Source organism: Pangasianodon hypophthalmus, chromosome 25 (assembly GCF_027358585.1).
Source record: "Pangasianodon hypophthalmus isolate fPanHyp1 chromosome 25, fPanHyp1.pri, whole genome shotgun sequence".
NCBI classification, from domain to species: domain Eukaryota; kingdom Metazoa; phylum Chordata; class Actinopteri; order Siluriformes; family Pangasiidae; genus Pangasianodon; species Pangasianodon hypophthalmus.
Genome location: NC_069734.1, coordinates 16,469,914 through 16,488,422, shown reverse-complemented (window position 1 = coordinate 16,488,422; position 18,509 = coordinate 16,469,914). Strand labels below are relative to the sequence as shown.

The following is an 18,509-nucleotide window of genomic DNA, read 5'->3' as shown; positions in this document are numbered from 1 at the left end:
GTCACTAAGGCTGTCACTAACTCTTTCTAATATTAAATATTAATCCAACCACCACAATCTGCAATCTGAAAAGCAAAACCTTCCTTGGCTGTGCAACTCATTGCTCATGGATTACACAAGCACGTATAGCCTGCAGTGCATATAACAGTGCGACTCAGTTTGTGTCAAATACAACACATCTGGTATTGCTTTTCATTAATGACATAAAACCTTCCACACTGAACAGCAAAACCTTCACTACACTTTGTTGCTCTTAAGTCGTGCTATCTTGTCAGCAGAGGATTGCTTTTTTCCAGTCAGAACTGAATGTAATTACTCAATGCGCTGGATTTCCCGTTCATCGCTACGTTGCACTGGTCATGACTGTGACTCGTGAGCATAACTGGACTCTTAAGTTCACACTAGGAAGTGACAAAGTGAAAGGTGACCATTTATTTCCTACAATATTGCGAGCCACAAGGCCACGATTTCAGCAACAAACAACGCCTGAATTGAGATTTTCTTAATCCTATGCTGCATTAAAGCGCCAAATACAAACGACTGGCTTGAATGACTGGTCCTGTGTGGTCCAACAATTCTTTAGTTCCCCACTCACAACTTTAGTTCTTATCTGCAGTTAGGGCTCGTTTACTGTTGGACGCACAAAAGAGTCATTTAACGTGCACAGAGGCATTATGACGACAAAAAAAAAAAAGCTCGAAAGGACGCATCAGAGATCGTTGGTGCCTCTGGTGAAGCCAGTACAGCGAGCTTACTTTGCTAATCTGCCTCAAAGCAAGCAACCAGTTTTCACACTGATCGATGGCTTATTTCATTTGTGTTTAAATGGTTAGCTGTAAGCTATGCATTTTGGCTACTGTGGTTTCTTATTATAAGAGACGCCCACAAGCAACAACAGTAGTGGTCCACAAGAGACAAACTACAAGCAACACGTCTCTTGCTAGCATGAACTGAGAGTGAAACTGTGTGGTGTTTTATTCTGCACAAATCTTGTAGGTTTGATGGCCGAAAAATCTGTAAAACCCTTTATATGTAGGATCTCTCGACTTTTCAACATTGCTTAGGATTGTATAAATTGTGTAGAAATCAAATGGTATTGTCAAGCGTGATAACATCACACAGAAAAAAAAAACATTTGGTTGAATGTGAGATTTCTGGTCATTAAATTAAAAAAGTACGATAAGCAAACTGTAAAGACTGTCCGGAATTTACACAGTGTGACGAGCTTCCTGCTCCAAGTCGAGTCATAACGTACAGACGGATATAACGTCCGTCCGAAACCCTACGTAGAGACGTACGTAATTTTAAGATATTGGACATAGTCCTACTGCACCAAAAACACTTAAGGTGTGCCGTAACTAGTGTTGCGCAAAAGGATCAAAGTTCAGAGCCTTATCGCAGAATGGCCATATTTACCTTTCACTCCTGTCATCCACAGGAAGTGTGACATCAGTGATCTCGACCTGCACTGAGGCAGCGTCCTTCTCATTCCATGTCACGTTTTATTTAATTAAGGTGTGTCTAACGAAATTGCCATTTAAAGACTAGTCAAACGGACAAATCTAAATGGGCTGTGTCTTACAGTCAAGTGCATCAGCATATTCCTTTGCTTGTTCTGTTCTCCTTTTGTGGTCTTAGCCTGGATTTTTCAAATGCACAAACAAATTTAGCCATGAACTGCAGCAACTAAGAGTAACAGTCAGTGTTTATGTTAAATCACACCACAGCACTGTTGAAGTCATGAATCTGATTGGTCAGGAGGTGTTTTCTGTAACAGCAGCTCTGACAGTAGTGCAGCTCTAAATCACAGGCTTATAGTCATACGTTAACGTTTCTATAGCAATTTACACGGACTTCTATTGTGGACGTGCAACATAATCTAAACAGTTTAAAGGAAACCTGTTGTTTAACAAAGAACAATGTATAATCATTGATATGGCAAAGTTTTCTGTAAGGAGATGTTTATTTAACATTTATGGAAGGAGTCTCCAGTGTCAGCACTTTGTAACAGAGCTGGATGCTCCACAGCATTTAATGTTAACTATAAATGGATTAAAAAAAAAAATACTTGTCATTAGTTAATAAAATAAAAATTGCAATCATTGGCAAGTTGTTGTACAAGAGGAATAAAACATGTTCTGTTATTGAACAACAGTCACTCAATATAATCAGTGTGGTAAGAGTAATCACACACCCGGTTGTTGATTATTTTCCAATAACAGCATGCCCACATGTGGTTTATTATGTGGAAGATGCATCCATTAGTGAGTAGATGCAAATTTTAAGTCAGCTTGAACTTGAGGTTATGTAGAAACGCATCTGATCTGGTGCAACCATTAAAAATTTCATAGTTGTTAAGTCAAACATGGGGCGGTTTACCTTCTCATTAGCATACGGTATTCGTTCTAACACGTACCTCGTGGCTTAGTAGAGGGCCAAGCACCGAGGGTGTGCCGTTTTCACTAATGAGGTCAGTGGGTTGTTGTGCAGGGTGGGAACTAATCCCCACAGGTTCCTGCACTGGGTTCCTCAAAAGCGTTCATTTGCAACCATATCAAATATGTACACATGGATAACAAGTAATACCTGTTATGAGAAAGTATGGGAAATGGTTAAAGAAACATGGCAGTAGAATAAAATCTAGTGCATTCTAGCTCCCATGAAGATTTAGAAGAATGAAGAAGCCAAATTCAGCCAAAAATACAGAAGGCCATCACGAAAGAGTTGAGTTGGAGAAGCACGGCTCCTTTCAGAGCTAATTACCGCAATTTACACCAACACAAAAGACGAAATCTGAGTCGTCTTCACTCTCTGAGGACACGTTAATAATTAAATGAGTTCACACACATTTTACAACCTGTCACTGCTTGTGCAAGTTTACATTTGTGTAATTTTCCTAAAAGCATTTACGTAAACGCACGGTGTGTATGTGTGTGTGTGTGTGTATATTAAAGTGAATTTAAATCCGTCTCTTGGAAGTGGTTCAGTTCCCTTTATTACTACAGGCAACCTGTGGCTCCGCCCCTTCTTACCACACACACCTGAAGCGGGAGCTCACCTGGGTTTCCATGAGATGCCTCTCTCACAGGATTCGTCTTAAGGGCAGAGCTACAGTTCTGCTTTTCTGTTTACCGCTGTCTGTATCACACTTTCTCTCTTTCCAACTCGCAGACACACACACAGCAGACACCGGCAGCTCAGGTGAGCATTGTTACTTCTGTTTCTTCTCATTTCCATTTGTACAGCTATAGACACAAATGTACTCTCTTAACTCTTAACTCTTAAGTGAGTCATCCGTCTTTCATTTGTAGGTGATCTCCGTTAACCTTTTGCTAGATTTAGGACTCCGGGCTTAAGCAATATCATGCCAACTGACTATCTGACATATATTTTTTTAAAGCCTGCTGACAGTCTGTCATGCTAGAAAAAAAAAACAACAACAAAGAATCACAGTCTTTAGTTTCCCACTGAGGAAATCTGAGGAGAAACAGGCAAGTGTGCTTTGTAATAAGCGTAATATGTCTTGATCATACATTGTGCTAAAGATCAGCAATGTAACCTTATATTTTCCTTTTAAAAAGCGTAATTTGATCTCAATCTGAAACTACGATGACTTGACAACTCATTTTACTGCAAAGAAGTAAGCATGAAGTGCTTCTTTACACACAGTAAGTAAAGGGTAATCACTTGAACTTGATCTTGTAATTTCATCAGGACATTAAGCTCTGTTCTATATGCGGCCAGTAACCAGTGACAGGAAGTGGTTCTCGGCATAACAGGAGAAAGTTTTTAAAGACATTAAATGGGGAAGAAGCTCATATCCTAATGCTACTCTAAGAAAGTGATTATAACTATAACTAATAACTTCAAGACAAATATACAGCGTTATATACGCCTAGGTAGAAGATTTCCAGTTAGATGACGGATTTACAATTAGATCTAGATTCGATACTCAAGACGTGTAACTTTATAGTATATAAAATGAGCCCACTGCTTAAAGTAAAAATAAATAAATAAATAAATAAATAAATTGCGGAAGTATTTAAAATGTGGGGTGGACCATAATTTTATTATTGTAATAATAAAATTTGAAACAGATATTGAAATATTGTATTCCAACATGTAACACTGGCCCACATACTACTGCACTATCATTTGCTCATTAATTTTACGAGATGTACAGACTTTCCAAAAATGTTTACCGGGAAGTGTACACTTAGAGCTTGGATTTGTGGATGTACTCAAGTTATTTAGAGAACAATCTATTAAACAGGATATGACTTAAAGCACTACCTGGTCTATCAATTCAAAGTAACTGTAGTCTGATTACACATTTTTAACCTGTGGTTATCGGATGGTGGAACGCAGTTTACACAGAGTAAACGGCTGAATAACCGACACTTGTGTTTCGCGAGTAACAGGTTTGCTTAAGTGATTTCGGTAGTCATTAGGCAGAAGGCAAGACTCCAGAGCCGTGAGAGAGTAACTGCCCTGGCCAAAGACTGTCACTCACAGGAGTTTGTTTTAATAACACAAGAAGGCCACCATGTCATTTTACACATCCTGGTTCTATGTTGGTAGCACAAACACTGGACAGGTTTGCTTTTTCCCTCTTATTTTCTTAAGAAGGTTTCGTGCCCGCTGACCCTTACACGTGAGAAGTATTTGGAGTGTAAACAGGCTGTTGTGTGTGAAAATGTCCTGTCCTGCCCATTCAGCCAAGAAACAGCACTCAGGAATTTGAAAGATTATGGAGTTATTAGTATAATAATAAAAACTATTATTATTATTATTATTAATAATAATAATAATAATAATGACGATGACGACAACGATGTTCGCAGCTGGTTTTCCACGTCTTGGTCGGTCAGTCTTAAAGCAGAAACGAGCCTTTGCAAGAATCAGCTTTGAAAAAGACATGCATAGAGTTTAGAGAACTTAATCTGATGGAAGCTGCTGTACCTAGCTCAAAGATTTCATGCTGTAGGTTGTCAGGTATGTCAGCTGGTATCCATATTAAAAGGTGAAGTGGCTATATTCAGTTCCTTTTGTTTACTTTTCATATCCTGAAAGATCTTGCAAAATGCCTGAAGGAGTTTTGTACACTCACCAGTTTTAACCCATTGTACAGACACACACACCAGCTTTAATTCCACTTCAGATGATTGAAGATAGAGAGCTGATGTTTAACACGAAGGCCTGGTCACACAGCCAATTCAGGTTTTTCCTCATTACTAAACTTGCTTGCTTGACATTGTCTCTGTCACAATGCGCTCTTATGAAAGCAGCTCGTTGAGCACCTTTAGCGCCAGTGTCCTTGCAACTCTTAGCTTGTTTATTAGCTGTAATGACACCACCATCTAGGCACACTGGCTTGCCTTTAAGAAAAAAAATCATTTGTCCATTTCTCATGGAAAGCACGACATTCTGCATCTACTTTTCTTTTTTTTTTTTTTGACAGTCACCATGATGCACGTGTGCGATGACATGTACCTGTATGTTTACCCATACCTCGACTCTGACAGGCATAGCCTATTATATTATTTTATGTTATTTTCTTTGAAAGAAAACGTAATTGGCGTCTAGAGCTTTTTTTTTTTTTTTTTTTTTTTTTTTTTTTTAAAATGTATTTATTAATTGCCTCGTGGGCCGGATCAAAAAGTCTCTCGCGCTGCATACGGCTCAGAGGCCAGACATCCCCCCATCTCTTTTAGAAATGATTTACATTTAATTTACATGCCACTGAATTATACGCATGTATATGAAAAGTTTGACACTTTGTTGGCTTGGCTTTGAGAGACATGTGGATGTGAGGGAAAAAAAAATTGGACAGTAAACTTAGACTGGATTGGACTAAACCCTTTCAAAGACATCACAGACCAACATGTTTCTTCTGATAGCTACCTTGTTACCTTACATAGATTATCCATGGAGTATATCATCACATAATCAGAGACTAATAATAAATAGATTGTTGTTTAACAAAGAAAAATGTATACTTGTTGTGAATGTGAAGTTTTTTGTTAGGAGACGTGTATTTATGAAGGAGTCTCGGGTGTTCGGCACTTTGTAAGTTTCCCAGCACGGGAAATCGTCAGGACAGAGAGAGAGAGAGAGAGATTTGAGAGAGAGATTTTTTTCATAAAAAAAATTAAACATTGCAATTGTTGTAAAATTGCTGTGTCACAAGCAGAATAACACACTCCAGACTTTACAGTTATACAAAAATAATCCCACACGGTCTGTCATGTGTTATTTGTTATCTAATTCTAATAATAAACTGAGTAAAAAATGTGTTATTTAACAAAAAAAAAAACACAATTATTGATATGTTTTTTTTTGTTTTTTTTTTTTAAATTGAGCATTTACAGAAGGAGTCTCCAGTGTCAGCGCTTTGTAACAGTCAGAAGTAAAGAGGAAACTAAGTCTTCAGGACAAAGGACTTTGCAGCTTGTTACAAAAAAAAAAAAACAATTCTGTCTTGTTATCAGCAAGACAAAGTTGTTTATATGTTTGTTATAGCTATTTATGGCTGCTATAATGTAAGTGATAACAGGAACTAATATTCCACAATAGGTATGACGGTACAAAACGTACGGCATGTTCTCGAATAAATGAAAAATGTATTGCTGTGCTGTAAGAGGAGTGAAACACGACGAGATGTGATGTGTTAGGAAAATAAATTACTGTTTCTCAATATTGACCTTTGCCCGCGCTGAGGATAACGACGTGGTTTAATAGTCAAAGCAGGTCTTATCACTTAGCTACTTTAATTTAGCCTCCAAATATTTACCAGGTGCAGGTGCCATATTAAACACCATCAGTATTATAATAAATAAATAATGACTGAACAATAGATAAGAGCAGGCACGACAGAACATATTACAGTGACAGCACAAGTTGAATGATTGAAGGAATAATAGGGCAGGCTTTGTTGATCATAAAAAAACGTGCGTGTACGTCTGGCAGTTTGTAATAGGAGGCTCTGCTACAGCTTGTCCAATGACATGGAGTTTATTAATCTACGTCAAGTGTGAAGTGTGAAACTGGCTGTGTTTACATACGAAGCTTTTTATCAATTCCTTTATCAATGTCCTTGAGTAACTGTACTTAAATATTAATTTCTAAGAGAAAAAGCTTACTTTTCATTCCTTACACTTTCATAGCCGGTGACTATACACTATACGACAATACATTTAATTTACATTTCAGGTTAAAAAAAATGTAATCAATGTAGAAAAAAAACGACCAAAGATCACGCCAGTTTCTTCTCATCCTACACAATGTAGTTAGCACTAAAGTGTGTGTTAGAAAATGTTCCAATATGCTGGAGTAAGCAAAGACTTGTATCAAATGAGGTGTCTCTTTTGTCTTGTAAGAAATATAATTTGCTAATTTGCTAACATTAACTGGCTAGAATTAACCAAGTTAGCCTGTTTTCTTTGCTAATGCCAGGTTAGACTAGCAGCGATTCCAGTAGCTTAACATAATTAGCTAGGCAATTAGCAAGTCAAATTCCAGCTATTGGTTATTTACAGGATGTTTAATTTTTGAGTATTTGCAAACTTTATAGCGTTAGACATGTGTATGAGCAGCAAACTTAGAGATGAAATGTTTTCAGGCAAAACGGCGTAGTTGCTTTTTTTTTTTTTTTTTTAGAAAAATAATAAAAGTTACTTTTCAATGAAAATATAACTTTACCTTAATTTCACAAGTTTTTACATTCACTTGAATACATTAAAATGCTTTAGTTTTTAAGATACCCCTACAGAAATTACCCCATATATGAAGTGGATTCCAGAATACAAATATTTCACTGCAGACATGGTTAAATTGACAGATATTGCAAAAATAAAGCCACAGCTGATCTCATGTAGTTTCACAATGCAAGCTCTGATTGATCCCAAAATTGGTGTGCTGGTGGGTCGAGGGTTACCCTACATGCGTGTCAATCTGAAAGTGAATATCTTGATGTATGGAGGAACAGTATACAGTCCAAGATACTCAGACCTACAATAAACAGAAATATAAAACATGAAGGTCTGTGATGAAGGCATTCATTTATTTTTACGCAGCTTTGGCTGAGATTGTCCTCGAAACATTAGGGTTCTCTGGAAAGGTGTGACTGTGTGACAGAGCAGTGAATCATGGCTTCTGTAGCCAGTACACAGAGTTCAGAGTCCTTGCTTGTAACAGAAGGATTACAACATAAAGACACTGAATCAACTACATTGAGCTTGACCCCTGAAAACACACCCAGACACGTTATTTGCGATCACGACACGAGATTCATGGCATATTTATCAAGGGCGGTAGACCCACCTGCTATATTTGGTGACGTTATAACTAAACGTCTATATCTACCAAGATCAGAAAACAATTGCCTGGGCTTGTTCCAATCTCTATCAAAACAAAGGACTTTTAAATCTCTCAAGTGGCATTTTTTTTATATTTTCAGACTTTTCTTCTAAATAGTTGCAACTTGCACACAAATGTTGATCTATTGTGTTTTTCCTTTTACTGTGAGCAATGCCTTTCTTTATCTTTGCTATACAATTTCTTTATTGTTACTGTACAGTCAAAGCTTCCATTTACTCCTCATGTAGATACTGTTGACGCAGGACTTGATTTAAAGACTTGAGTTTAAAGACTCGAGACTTGGACTTGCATTTTATTACTTGTGAACATCTCTGCTACATCATGAACTGTGTGACATGTCACAAGCCAAATGAATTTGCCTGAAGTGTCTGCAAATGAATGTAATCTGAGTAAAAATGGTGCTGAATAATGCCAATATGTCATGTGCTATACAAAAAAATTTCATATCATCAACATGGAAAGTTAATATTAAAACATTATATTTTACCAAACAAGTGTTGCCGGTCCCCTTCAAATAATACCAGCTCACCAGATGTATAATATTCATCAAGGCTAGATATTGTTCCTGTGTAGAACATAATAGTCATGAGATTGATTGAGCTTGCCTGGCAGAGGGTAACCAAGTAACACTGATCTGATGCTTCAGGTCATCTTTCAAGCTAAGAATCAAAATTAAAAGCATTTTTAAATTCCTACTGGACTCATCTATGGTACCAGGGTCTTCATAGATATTATCTGAAACTGTACAAGGTAAACATTTAAAAACATTATGTGATTTGAATAAAAAAAACTTGTAGCTTTGACTAGTAAGTTAATTAGCTGCTAGTTGTTTGCTAATTGGTGTTATTAGGAATATTACCTACTGACCCTATGTCTTTGACTTCATTATCTAATGTCAGACATGTTTTCTTTTTGCCCATTACTGCTTGGATTTGCTTGGATATTGGTATTTTATTGTATCGTGTACTAGTATATAGTCGTTGTCTTCAAAAATCCAGCCTTGCAAAAGTATTCACCCCCCTTGGTGTTTTTCCTGTTTTGTTGCATTACAACTTGGAAATAAAATGGATTTTTGGGGGGGGGGGGAGTTGTACCATTTGATTTTCACAACATGCTTACCATTTTGAAGGTACAAAATATTTTTTAGTATGATACAAACAATAATTAAGACAAACAAAACAAAACAAAAAACAGAAATCTTGAGTGTGCATAAGTATCCCCATCTAGCCACTGGGATTTTTGCCCATTGTTCAAGGCTACACTGCTCCAGCTCCCATCTCCACTGTGGATCTTTTGACGCTCCTTCACTGTTATCTTCGGTGTCTTTTTCGAGTATCTGATTAATTCTCTCCTTGCCCGGTCTGAGTTTTGGTGGGCAGCCTTCTCTCGTCAGGTTTATAGTGGTGCCGTATTCTTTCCATTTTGTTACAAAGGATTTAATGGTGCTCTGTGGGATTTTCAACGTTGGGGATATTTTTTATAACCCAACCCTGATCTATTCTTCTCCACAACTTTGTCTCTGACCTGTTTGGAGAGCTCCTTGGTCTTTATGCTGATTGCTTAGTGGTGTTGCAGAATCAGGGGCCTTTCAGGACAGGTGTATTTATACTGACATCATGTGACAGATCATGTGACACTTTGCACACAGGTGGATCTTAGTCAACTAATTATCCATTATATGACTTTATTTATTTATAACCTATAAGTCATAGGTTGGACCAGATCTTATGCACTTATATGGACTTACAACTTTTCAGTTATTAATATTTTTTTAAACAAGGTATTTTTTTTAATTCCACTTCGACATTTTGGACTATTTTGTTTGGTCCATTACATAAAATCCAAATAAAAATCCATTGCAATTCCAGGTTGTAATGCAACAAAACAGAAAAAAAAACAAAAAACACTTGTGAATACATTCGGAAGGCATTGTAAAAAACTTTTGGTTCAAAAAAGACACCAAAGATAACACTGAAGAAGCGTCAAAGATCCACAGTGGAGACGGGAGCTGGAGCAGTTTCCCCTTGAAGAACGGGCAAAGGATGTCCTAAGCTATGTAAATAGACACCTTTCGGATGAGACATACAAGTGCAAATGTATCTTTAGAAGGACATCAGTGCAATACTTCATATTTTAAATGGACTTGCCCATTTTTTTTTTTTTTTTTTTTTTTAACAAACATTATAGACCTTCTTAGCATTATTACTCCAGACCACCACAGCCTAATGTTACACTTACTGGGCAGTAGCCAATAGTCTCTACATGCCTTTCATAAGACCACAAGAGAATCACCCTCAGATCTGTCCACTATACATCCAGCTATGATACAGCTTGTAGAGCTTGCTGAAGACCTGGGACAACACCACAAACCTGTGACAACAGACCTTGCCATTCATTAGCAAAGCACAACAGACCATATGGAACAAACCAGCTTCTTTACAATGGAAAACCACAATGAGACTAGGAGGTATGCACATTACCACGGCTTACCTGGCAATCAGTGGCAGGCTCTATGGCGACACTGGGTTGTTTGGCATACCGAGTCAGATTTGTTTGCTGAGGGAACTGCTCAACAGATACTTCATGGCAAACAACTGGCAAGAGGAGTTAGGAACATTAACACTAGCCTCTGAGGCTTTGTTCAGGCTGTAAAAACATGCTCTTCAGGCTCTTCTGGAAAGTGATGCTATCATGGCTTAGTAAAAGTCCAAAATCCTATGTCTGGAACACAAGAGCAGTTCCTGAGAGATGTCCAGTGTGCATTCAATACTAATGACAAGAACACTGCAAAACAGCTCATCAGTGAATTGGAGACTAGAAAAGTATCCAGATGATCCAGAACAGTATCCAGATGTTCTCAGATGTCAGCAAACTTTGCATACTGGTTAAACTTCCTCTGGTCCTATTCAAAGTACATGCCAGTGTATGAATGAAAGCATATGAAAGGAGAATGAAAGGAGGATTTGATATCTGCCTGTCTGAGGAGCATGAGGAGCCAAGCTTCAACTGTGTAGCTACTGAGAGGGCAAGAGTCAGGGTGGAGTGGTTGGCTTTACAGTACATTATGAACGACATTACAAGACGGCTGAGGAGAAGATCGTATGTGGATGACTTGAAAGACCTTTGTGATCCTGATGAAGAGAGATCAAAAACTCATCAGGAACACGGAGCATCCAGAATGAACAGAGATGAGAGAGATGTACAGAAGATAACGGTAACTGTGGAGGAGATGCAGAACCCTCTCGACCGTAATAGCATTTCAGACGAAGTGTTTAACTTAGTCACTGGTCAGGTTGCATCTGAGACGGTTGCAAAAGAGCTTTCAGGTTTCCTCCAAGATGGTGTAAAGCAGAACATGGCCTTTATTGAAGAGCGCCTGGCAAACTCCACAAGAACAGTAAGCTTTTGGGAGCGTGAAAAAAACCAAAACATTGTGCCACCTTCATCGACATGAAAAAGTCAGTTGGTACCAGTACACGACTCAGTTGTACTATTCTGAAGGCATCTTGCTACCATTCCCATTCAATAAAAGACCTTAAAGGAAACAAAGTACCATGTTATTATAGGAAATGTTCCTAACTACAGAAAATAGCTCAAGTGCAGTGGGAACATGGCTGCACTATGCAAATTTGTCAGCAACTACATAGTTGATACAGAGAAACCTTGTCAGAGAAGACCAATACTTTGGCAGGAGGATTTGAAAACGGTAAGGAAGTCAAGGTGGTCAGCCAGTCAGGGGATGAAAGCTTAACAGACCTACACTGTAACCAGGAGAAAGCTGCCACCAGTTTGGTGGTTACATGCAATTCACTTTGCACAGTCACATTCTCATCTCATCAAATATGATGACAGATGTACTTGTTCTGCTTGTCTGTTATGCAAGCAAAGGGTCTTTTCTTTCTTTGCACAATCTACTGTAGAAAACTCAAATATTTGCATATAATAATTACTTCCTTTCAAATGCTACAGGCTTCTAAGTCCTATTAGAGTGTCACTAACCTAGGAAATTACATTAGTTTAGCATGATAACCAAGGTTCAATTCCCTCAGTTGTGTTTTCAACACAGCTTATGTAACTTAATCTCAGCAAAATGCTCTCCATATTGAACAGACAGCATGCATTTCCTACATGGTTCCGCTCCAAAATGTGAGATTCTCGTCCCACCCTCATCCAACTTAAAATCAATTAAATAAGGAATAATACAGTTGGAAGCGTGCTTTTATAGGAGAATAATCAATGATGGAGTGGTGTGATGTGGACTGATGTGAAGCAAATTATTATTTTTCCTGTGACAGGATATCACGTCCAATTCTTGGTACCAAGAACCCGCATAATGCTTGTGATTCATCAGACAATAATTCTTAAACCCATAAACTAGGCTAACCACAATCTTTACTGCTGATATCAAAACCTGAAATATGAGAATGTTGTATATAAGAAGTATCATTCTCATGGCTGGATTGGGAAGGTTGCAAGGTTGCGATGGACTTTAACAGGAAACATGGCAGGCACATCACACACGACATTGTTGCCAAACTTATTAACAAATTCAAAAAGACAGGTAGTGTTGCGGCCCAACCGAGAAATGGACGTCCACGAACATCCGCTGACGAAGGCACAACCGACGTCATGCTGGCATACATAGTCCCCAGCGTATGGAGACTTTTGGGACACCCTGTAGTATCACTTTACACAAATCTGTAACTGGCGAACAGCTAAGCGAGCATTAACAGACAACCAACAGATGACGGACGTATTTGCAATTCGTCTGCACTTTCCTGTGGCCAAGCAGCAAAGAGTACTTTGAACCTTGATCTCTTCTGGTATCGTCCATTGTAATACCCGTGCAAGTGAGATGATATCCTTGAAAGGTCATGGTTATTGAATATTTCATACACATTAACTCAACTTTGATTGGTGGCATCATCATTTAGGAATGTTTGTGGTTCAGTCATCTGGATTAACCTTAAAATGATTGCCATGACCACTGATCACAGACCTGTGGAGCTCTAGTCAGAGTTGCAAAAGTGTAGTTACCTTGCACAAAATTCTCACTGGCGCCAGCCAAGATGTCAAACTGCGTTGTCTAGGCTGAGGGTCCCGAGCTTAGCGACTAGCTTCAAGGGAATAACGGTAATGAGGTCTTAATGAAGCCGAGGCACCGCTTTCTTAAAGTGTCTTTTTCCTGCTTCAAGGATTCACACTCGTTTGCAACATATAACGTCATCCTCTTTTGTCACGTCAGTGAACAGCAATGAACAACAGGAAAGTCGTATTTGATAAACAATCTGTGACTGCTGTAGAGACTTTAACAAACAAGCAGTGCAAATCATAGTAAAAGTTGATTGCTCTAGCTTTTTTAAAAAATGCAGCTAGTCCTCCATTTCTCCCCCACATTTCCAATTCCAGTTTGAGAACCAACTGAAACAATCGTAAAATTTCAACATAGAAGACGTGCCTGGGTTCACATTGATCTTTTGCTTGCTTTTCAGCTGCAACTAAGATTACTAATGAAAAGGCTCATTGATAAAGGTTTTTAAAATTTCATCTAGTATAGGAGACTAGTAGCAGAAAATATGATGACGTGAAACTAAAAATCACAAGGTCGTTATGAATCTCTACATAACACTACACTTTTGTATTTCCATGGATTTGGTTCGCATATTTGAAAAAAAAATCATCTGATAAGCTATCACCTTTGATATATTCGGTATATAACATCTAGTGTTTACGGTCTACAAAAACTAGAAGAACTAGTACTAGCAGTGCAAGATTAGCATAGAGGTGTAATTCATACAGCACAAAAATAGCACAGAGCTCTAATTTACACTGTATAATGCTAACAGCTATCATTCACACTGTATAGCACTATGTGGGATCTATTTTTCCATGATTATGTATTAATGGATACATTATTTATTCATTTTAAGAGCAGTTATTTGCAAGCTAAAAGAAGCTGAAATTTACAAGGCTAGCATAGATGAAGGCTAGTTCAGAGCCACGGAGGTGTAAACACTCGATTTGAGACTCATATATTGACCCGATTGTGAATGAGAGCGAAATCAAAAGTGCATAAAAACAGTTCATTTCAGTACACTGGACCTGGAGCTAAAGGACCAAGTTTTCAACAGTGTAGATACGAATTTATATTTCAACAATCGTAACATTAAATGTCAACATTAAATGACCTATTCTCTCTCTCTCTCTGTCTTATTCTCTCTCTCTTAGATGATGGCCTGCTTCATCCAGAGCAGGTTTAAAATCTGCTTCCTCTTCTTACTCTTGGTAGTCTTCATTGGGCTCACCTCTGTACACGTCTCCAACATCACCTTCAGAATATCCAAAGAGTGGCTCCCCAGTATTGCCAGACAGCTTCACTCTTTTTACTTCCCAACCAACATCCGAAGCATCGGCAATCAAACGCTGGTAAAGCAGCCTCTTTTTCTTCACCATAACCAAACGGCTGGAGAACAGATATCCAATACCACGACGAGCAGGCTTAATGCCACAGAGTCGACCAATCAGAATGCAACAACAAACATTCCAAAGACACAACCTTACCATGAAGCATATCCACGCAACTACCGTTTCATCCTAGATGAGCCGGATGTATGTGAGAAACAGAAGCCATTTTTGGTCCTCATGGTACCGGTGGCTCCTCAACAACTGAAGGCTCGCAACGCCATCCGGAGCACGTGGGGTAACGAGAGTGTTGTTCAAGGGAAAATCGTCACTGTCTTGTTCATGCTGGGTGTAACGAGCGAAGCAGAGGAGGCGAAACAGAAAGAGCAGTTGAGTTTGGAAAGCCAGCAGTACCATGACGTGATCCAGAGCAACTTCATAGACTCATACAAGAACCTGACCACAAAGACCATGGTGATCATGGACTGGCTGGCCACACACTGTCCTCAAGCATCCTACGCCATGAAGATAGACTCCGACATGTTCTTAAATCTGGAGAATCTCATGAGCTTGCTGCTGGCACCGGACACGCCCAAAGAAAATTACATGACCGGGATGGTTATGTGGAACCGGCCCGTCGTTCGAAACCAATGGTCCAAGTGGTACGTGCCGAAGGAAGTGTACCCGGAGGACGTCTACCCTACGTACCTGCTGGGGATGGGTTACGTCTTTTCCAATGATCTTCCAGAGAAGCTCGTCAATGTCTCGAAAGACATAAAGCCATTTTACATCGAGGACGCGTACGTGGGGGCATGTTTGAAAAAACTGGGCGTCTCACCTTCGAACCCTCCCGACCCATCCAAATTCAAGGCTTATCACGGTGGTGAATATAAGCGCAGCGAGTTCGCCAGGGTCATCACAACAATCCTTGGCTCCCCGGAGCAGCTAGTAACATTCTGGCAGGACCTAAAGAGGCCTGCATGATCAAGATCCAGACTTGTTTTATATACGGGCTTTTAGAGTGCAATAAACATTCTTCATATTTAAAAATTCCCAGCTTTTAAGGCAGAACCTTCTGCACCAAGACAACACTGCCCATATAGACTTGCCCAGTACTTCAGGCATTGTCAAATGTTTACAGGAAATTCATGTCTGTGTGGATATCCTCCAGATCCTCCAACTCCACAAAAAACATTCTGGTAGGAACGCTGGCAACTCTAAATTGTCCCTAGGTGTAAATGAATAGGTGCGTGACGCGTATGCGATGGACTGCCGTCCCACGCGAAGTATTCCTGCCTCACGTCCAGCGTTCCCAGGATAGGCTCCGCTTCCACCATGAGCCTGCGCATTACAGAGCAGTCACGAAAGATCAATTTACAATTCCTCTACAGGAGAAAAAAAGACTCTCTCTTTATCAGAAAACTGTGAAGGACTTACTATGAAAACGTTTATTTATATTTTCAGAATGCATATATTGTGTATTAGAATGTGGAGGCATGGTCATATTATTGATACTGTTAATTGTTCTGAATAATTATAATATTGTCCGGGGCTTAATTTGAGGGAGGAGCTAGGGGGACGTCGGCTGGTGTTTGTTACACATGGTGTGAGGTGGCACAAAACTGTAAGGGAATGCCATTATTTAAAAAAAATAAATAAATAAAAATAATTTTAAAAAATTAAATAAGAATAATAATAATCCCCCTTATACAGGTGCAGGACCGTGTATATTGTGTTGATTCGGTTTTCATTTCAGAATGAAAACAGAAACCAGGGAACAAAAACTTTTTATTTTTGTTTTTCTTGGCACCCATCAAAATTAAATATTGACCCATTTTTAATAGTTTCTTCTTGTCTCACTAGGCAAATTCATGAATCCAAATAAGAGAAACTGCATTCGACAAAAGTAGAATATTCGACGGACTATCTTCTGTTCAAGATGTGTACTCTGGAGCCATAAAAGACGAGACAAAAATGGCATCAACATATGCGGAAGAAAATTTTTTGCTGATTGAAAATTGATTGATATTCTCAATATTCGGCCACCGTGTCGTCCGGCTTTACGGTCTCGCCCTCTTGCTCTTGCTTTGTTAAAAAAAAAATTGATGAAAAACAAACTAAGTAGAAGTATAAGAGGTTTTTGTAATATGTTTTAAAGCCAAAAGCTCTCATTTACATATAATATGTAAATTATATAATTTACATATAATAATGAACGCAACATACACGGACCCTGGCACCTAGTTTTTTCCCTCATCTACCTCACTAGGCTTGTGTTTTACAATATCATTTATTTAAAAATACATTTGAAAGTTTTATACTTCTCTTCTAGATTAATTTTGAAGCTTCATTTTGTTGCAAACCCAAAGAGAAAATCATCTGACACAAAACATACCTTGGCTGATTGACTACACAGGGTAAAGAAAGGTATTTCATATGTATAGCCTGTAATATTAAAAAAAAAATCGATTTATTTGCATTTCATTTGCATTGACAAAAAAAAAAGGTCAAGATTTCTGGATTTAAAAAAAAAAAAAAAATCTGGCTGCACTTTATAGAACTTTAAACTGCAGCTGAGTAACTAAATAAAGGTGTCACTGAAATATTTATATACTGTATATACACACATGTTTTATTAAAAGATTTTATGTTTATTTCTTTAAGTAATTTTATCTCAAACTCAGTGATTTTATCAAAAGGTGAACCGGTGAATATGCTTTTCATTAGTGACATGCAGAAAACGTTACGCACTGAAAAGCAAAGCCTTCCCTGATTGTTCTTATATCGCTTGAACCCTTCACGTGAAAAACAAAATCAGCAGGGGATTGCTTTTTTTAAAGAATTGTTCGCTGACTCATTTTTTAAAAAAATCAAGAGTGAAGGTAATTCCCTGTTGCATTGCCTTTTCAGTGAGTTGCAGTCGTGCTACACTGAAATGCAATCACGGCCCTACTCGGTACCTAGCTGCAATCGGAGAAAGCATCCGTTAAGCTTGTCACTTTTAAAAAGTGTTGATATGATGAAAATGACAGCAAATGAGGATCTAGGTGCTATCAAATTACTTAAGTAATACTGTTTGTGTATTGCATTTTACATTAAAAAAAAGCTAGTAATAAATTGAGTTCCATAAACTCATACCTGCAAAATGTACTAATGATTAGTAACTCATTATTAACAAGCTTAAAATTGGATGCTGCAACATTGCCTCTTTCCCAAAGTACTAATTTAGTGGTTTTCACAGCAACTGTTACATTTTTTTTAAAATAATAATCCCATGCCTATTTGAATTGAAGGTGTATCACTACAAAATGTGGAAAAGTCCAGCACACTTAACACTATACAAAGTGTAACATGAACTTTTACATAAAATGGAGTTTGGCAACTTTGTGTTTGTTTTTTTTTTTTTTTTTAAAAAAAAAGACCATACCAAGTAAAAAAAAAAAAAAACTGTTTTTGGATCTACTGTTCATTGTGTGTGCATGTCTTACAGAGTAACAAGAGAACAGAAGATATATAACGGATTAAAAAGGATCTGTCAAGCAATCACAAAGAAAACAGGTTCCAAAGTAAAATGCAGAACTGTTCATATGATCCAGTTTTAGGGGGTGGAAGTGGAGTGTGAGGAAGAGGTCAGAAAAGTGATCTGATTTCCATACACCTTCTCATATTAGCTGATAAAACAGGAACAAAGCGCCGTCACACAATCCATTTCCACATTCAAATTCCAT

General features: G+C 38.2%; 1 protein-coding gene and 1 long non-coding RNA gene across 3 annotated transcripts in view; one reads left to right on the top strand and one right to left on the bottom strand.

Moving 5' to 3' along the window:
• LOC128317452 (uncharacterized) overlaps window positions 1-18,509 on the bottom strand; it is a 53,435-nt gene that overhangs the window by 10,398 nt on the left and 24,528 nt on the right. The window lies entirely within an intron of this gene.
• On the top strand, window positions 3,056-18,130 carry LOC113547588 (beta-1,3-galactosyltransferase 2). Of its 2 annotated transcripts, none has more exons than XM_026948000.3 (2): window positions 3,056-3,201; window positions 14,608-18,130. In XM_026948000.3, exon 2 carries the CDS (start codon window positions 14,608-14,610, stop codon window positions 15,763-15,765), a length of 1,158 nt encoding a protein of 385 aa, XP_026803801.3. In that variant the 5' UTR covers window positions 3,056-3,201; the 3' UTR covers window positions 15,766-18,130. The 2 variants fall into 2 exon arrangements, with proteins under 2 accessions (XP_026803801.3, XP_053085335.1); XM_053229360.1 differs by lacking the exon at window positions 3,056-3,201 and adding an exon at window positions 3,433-3,668.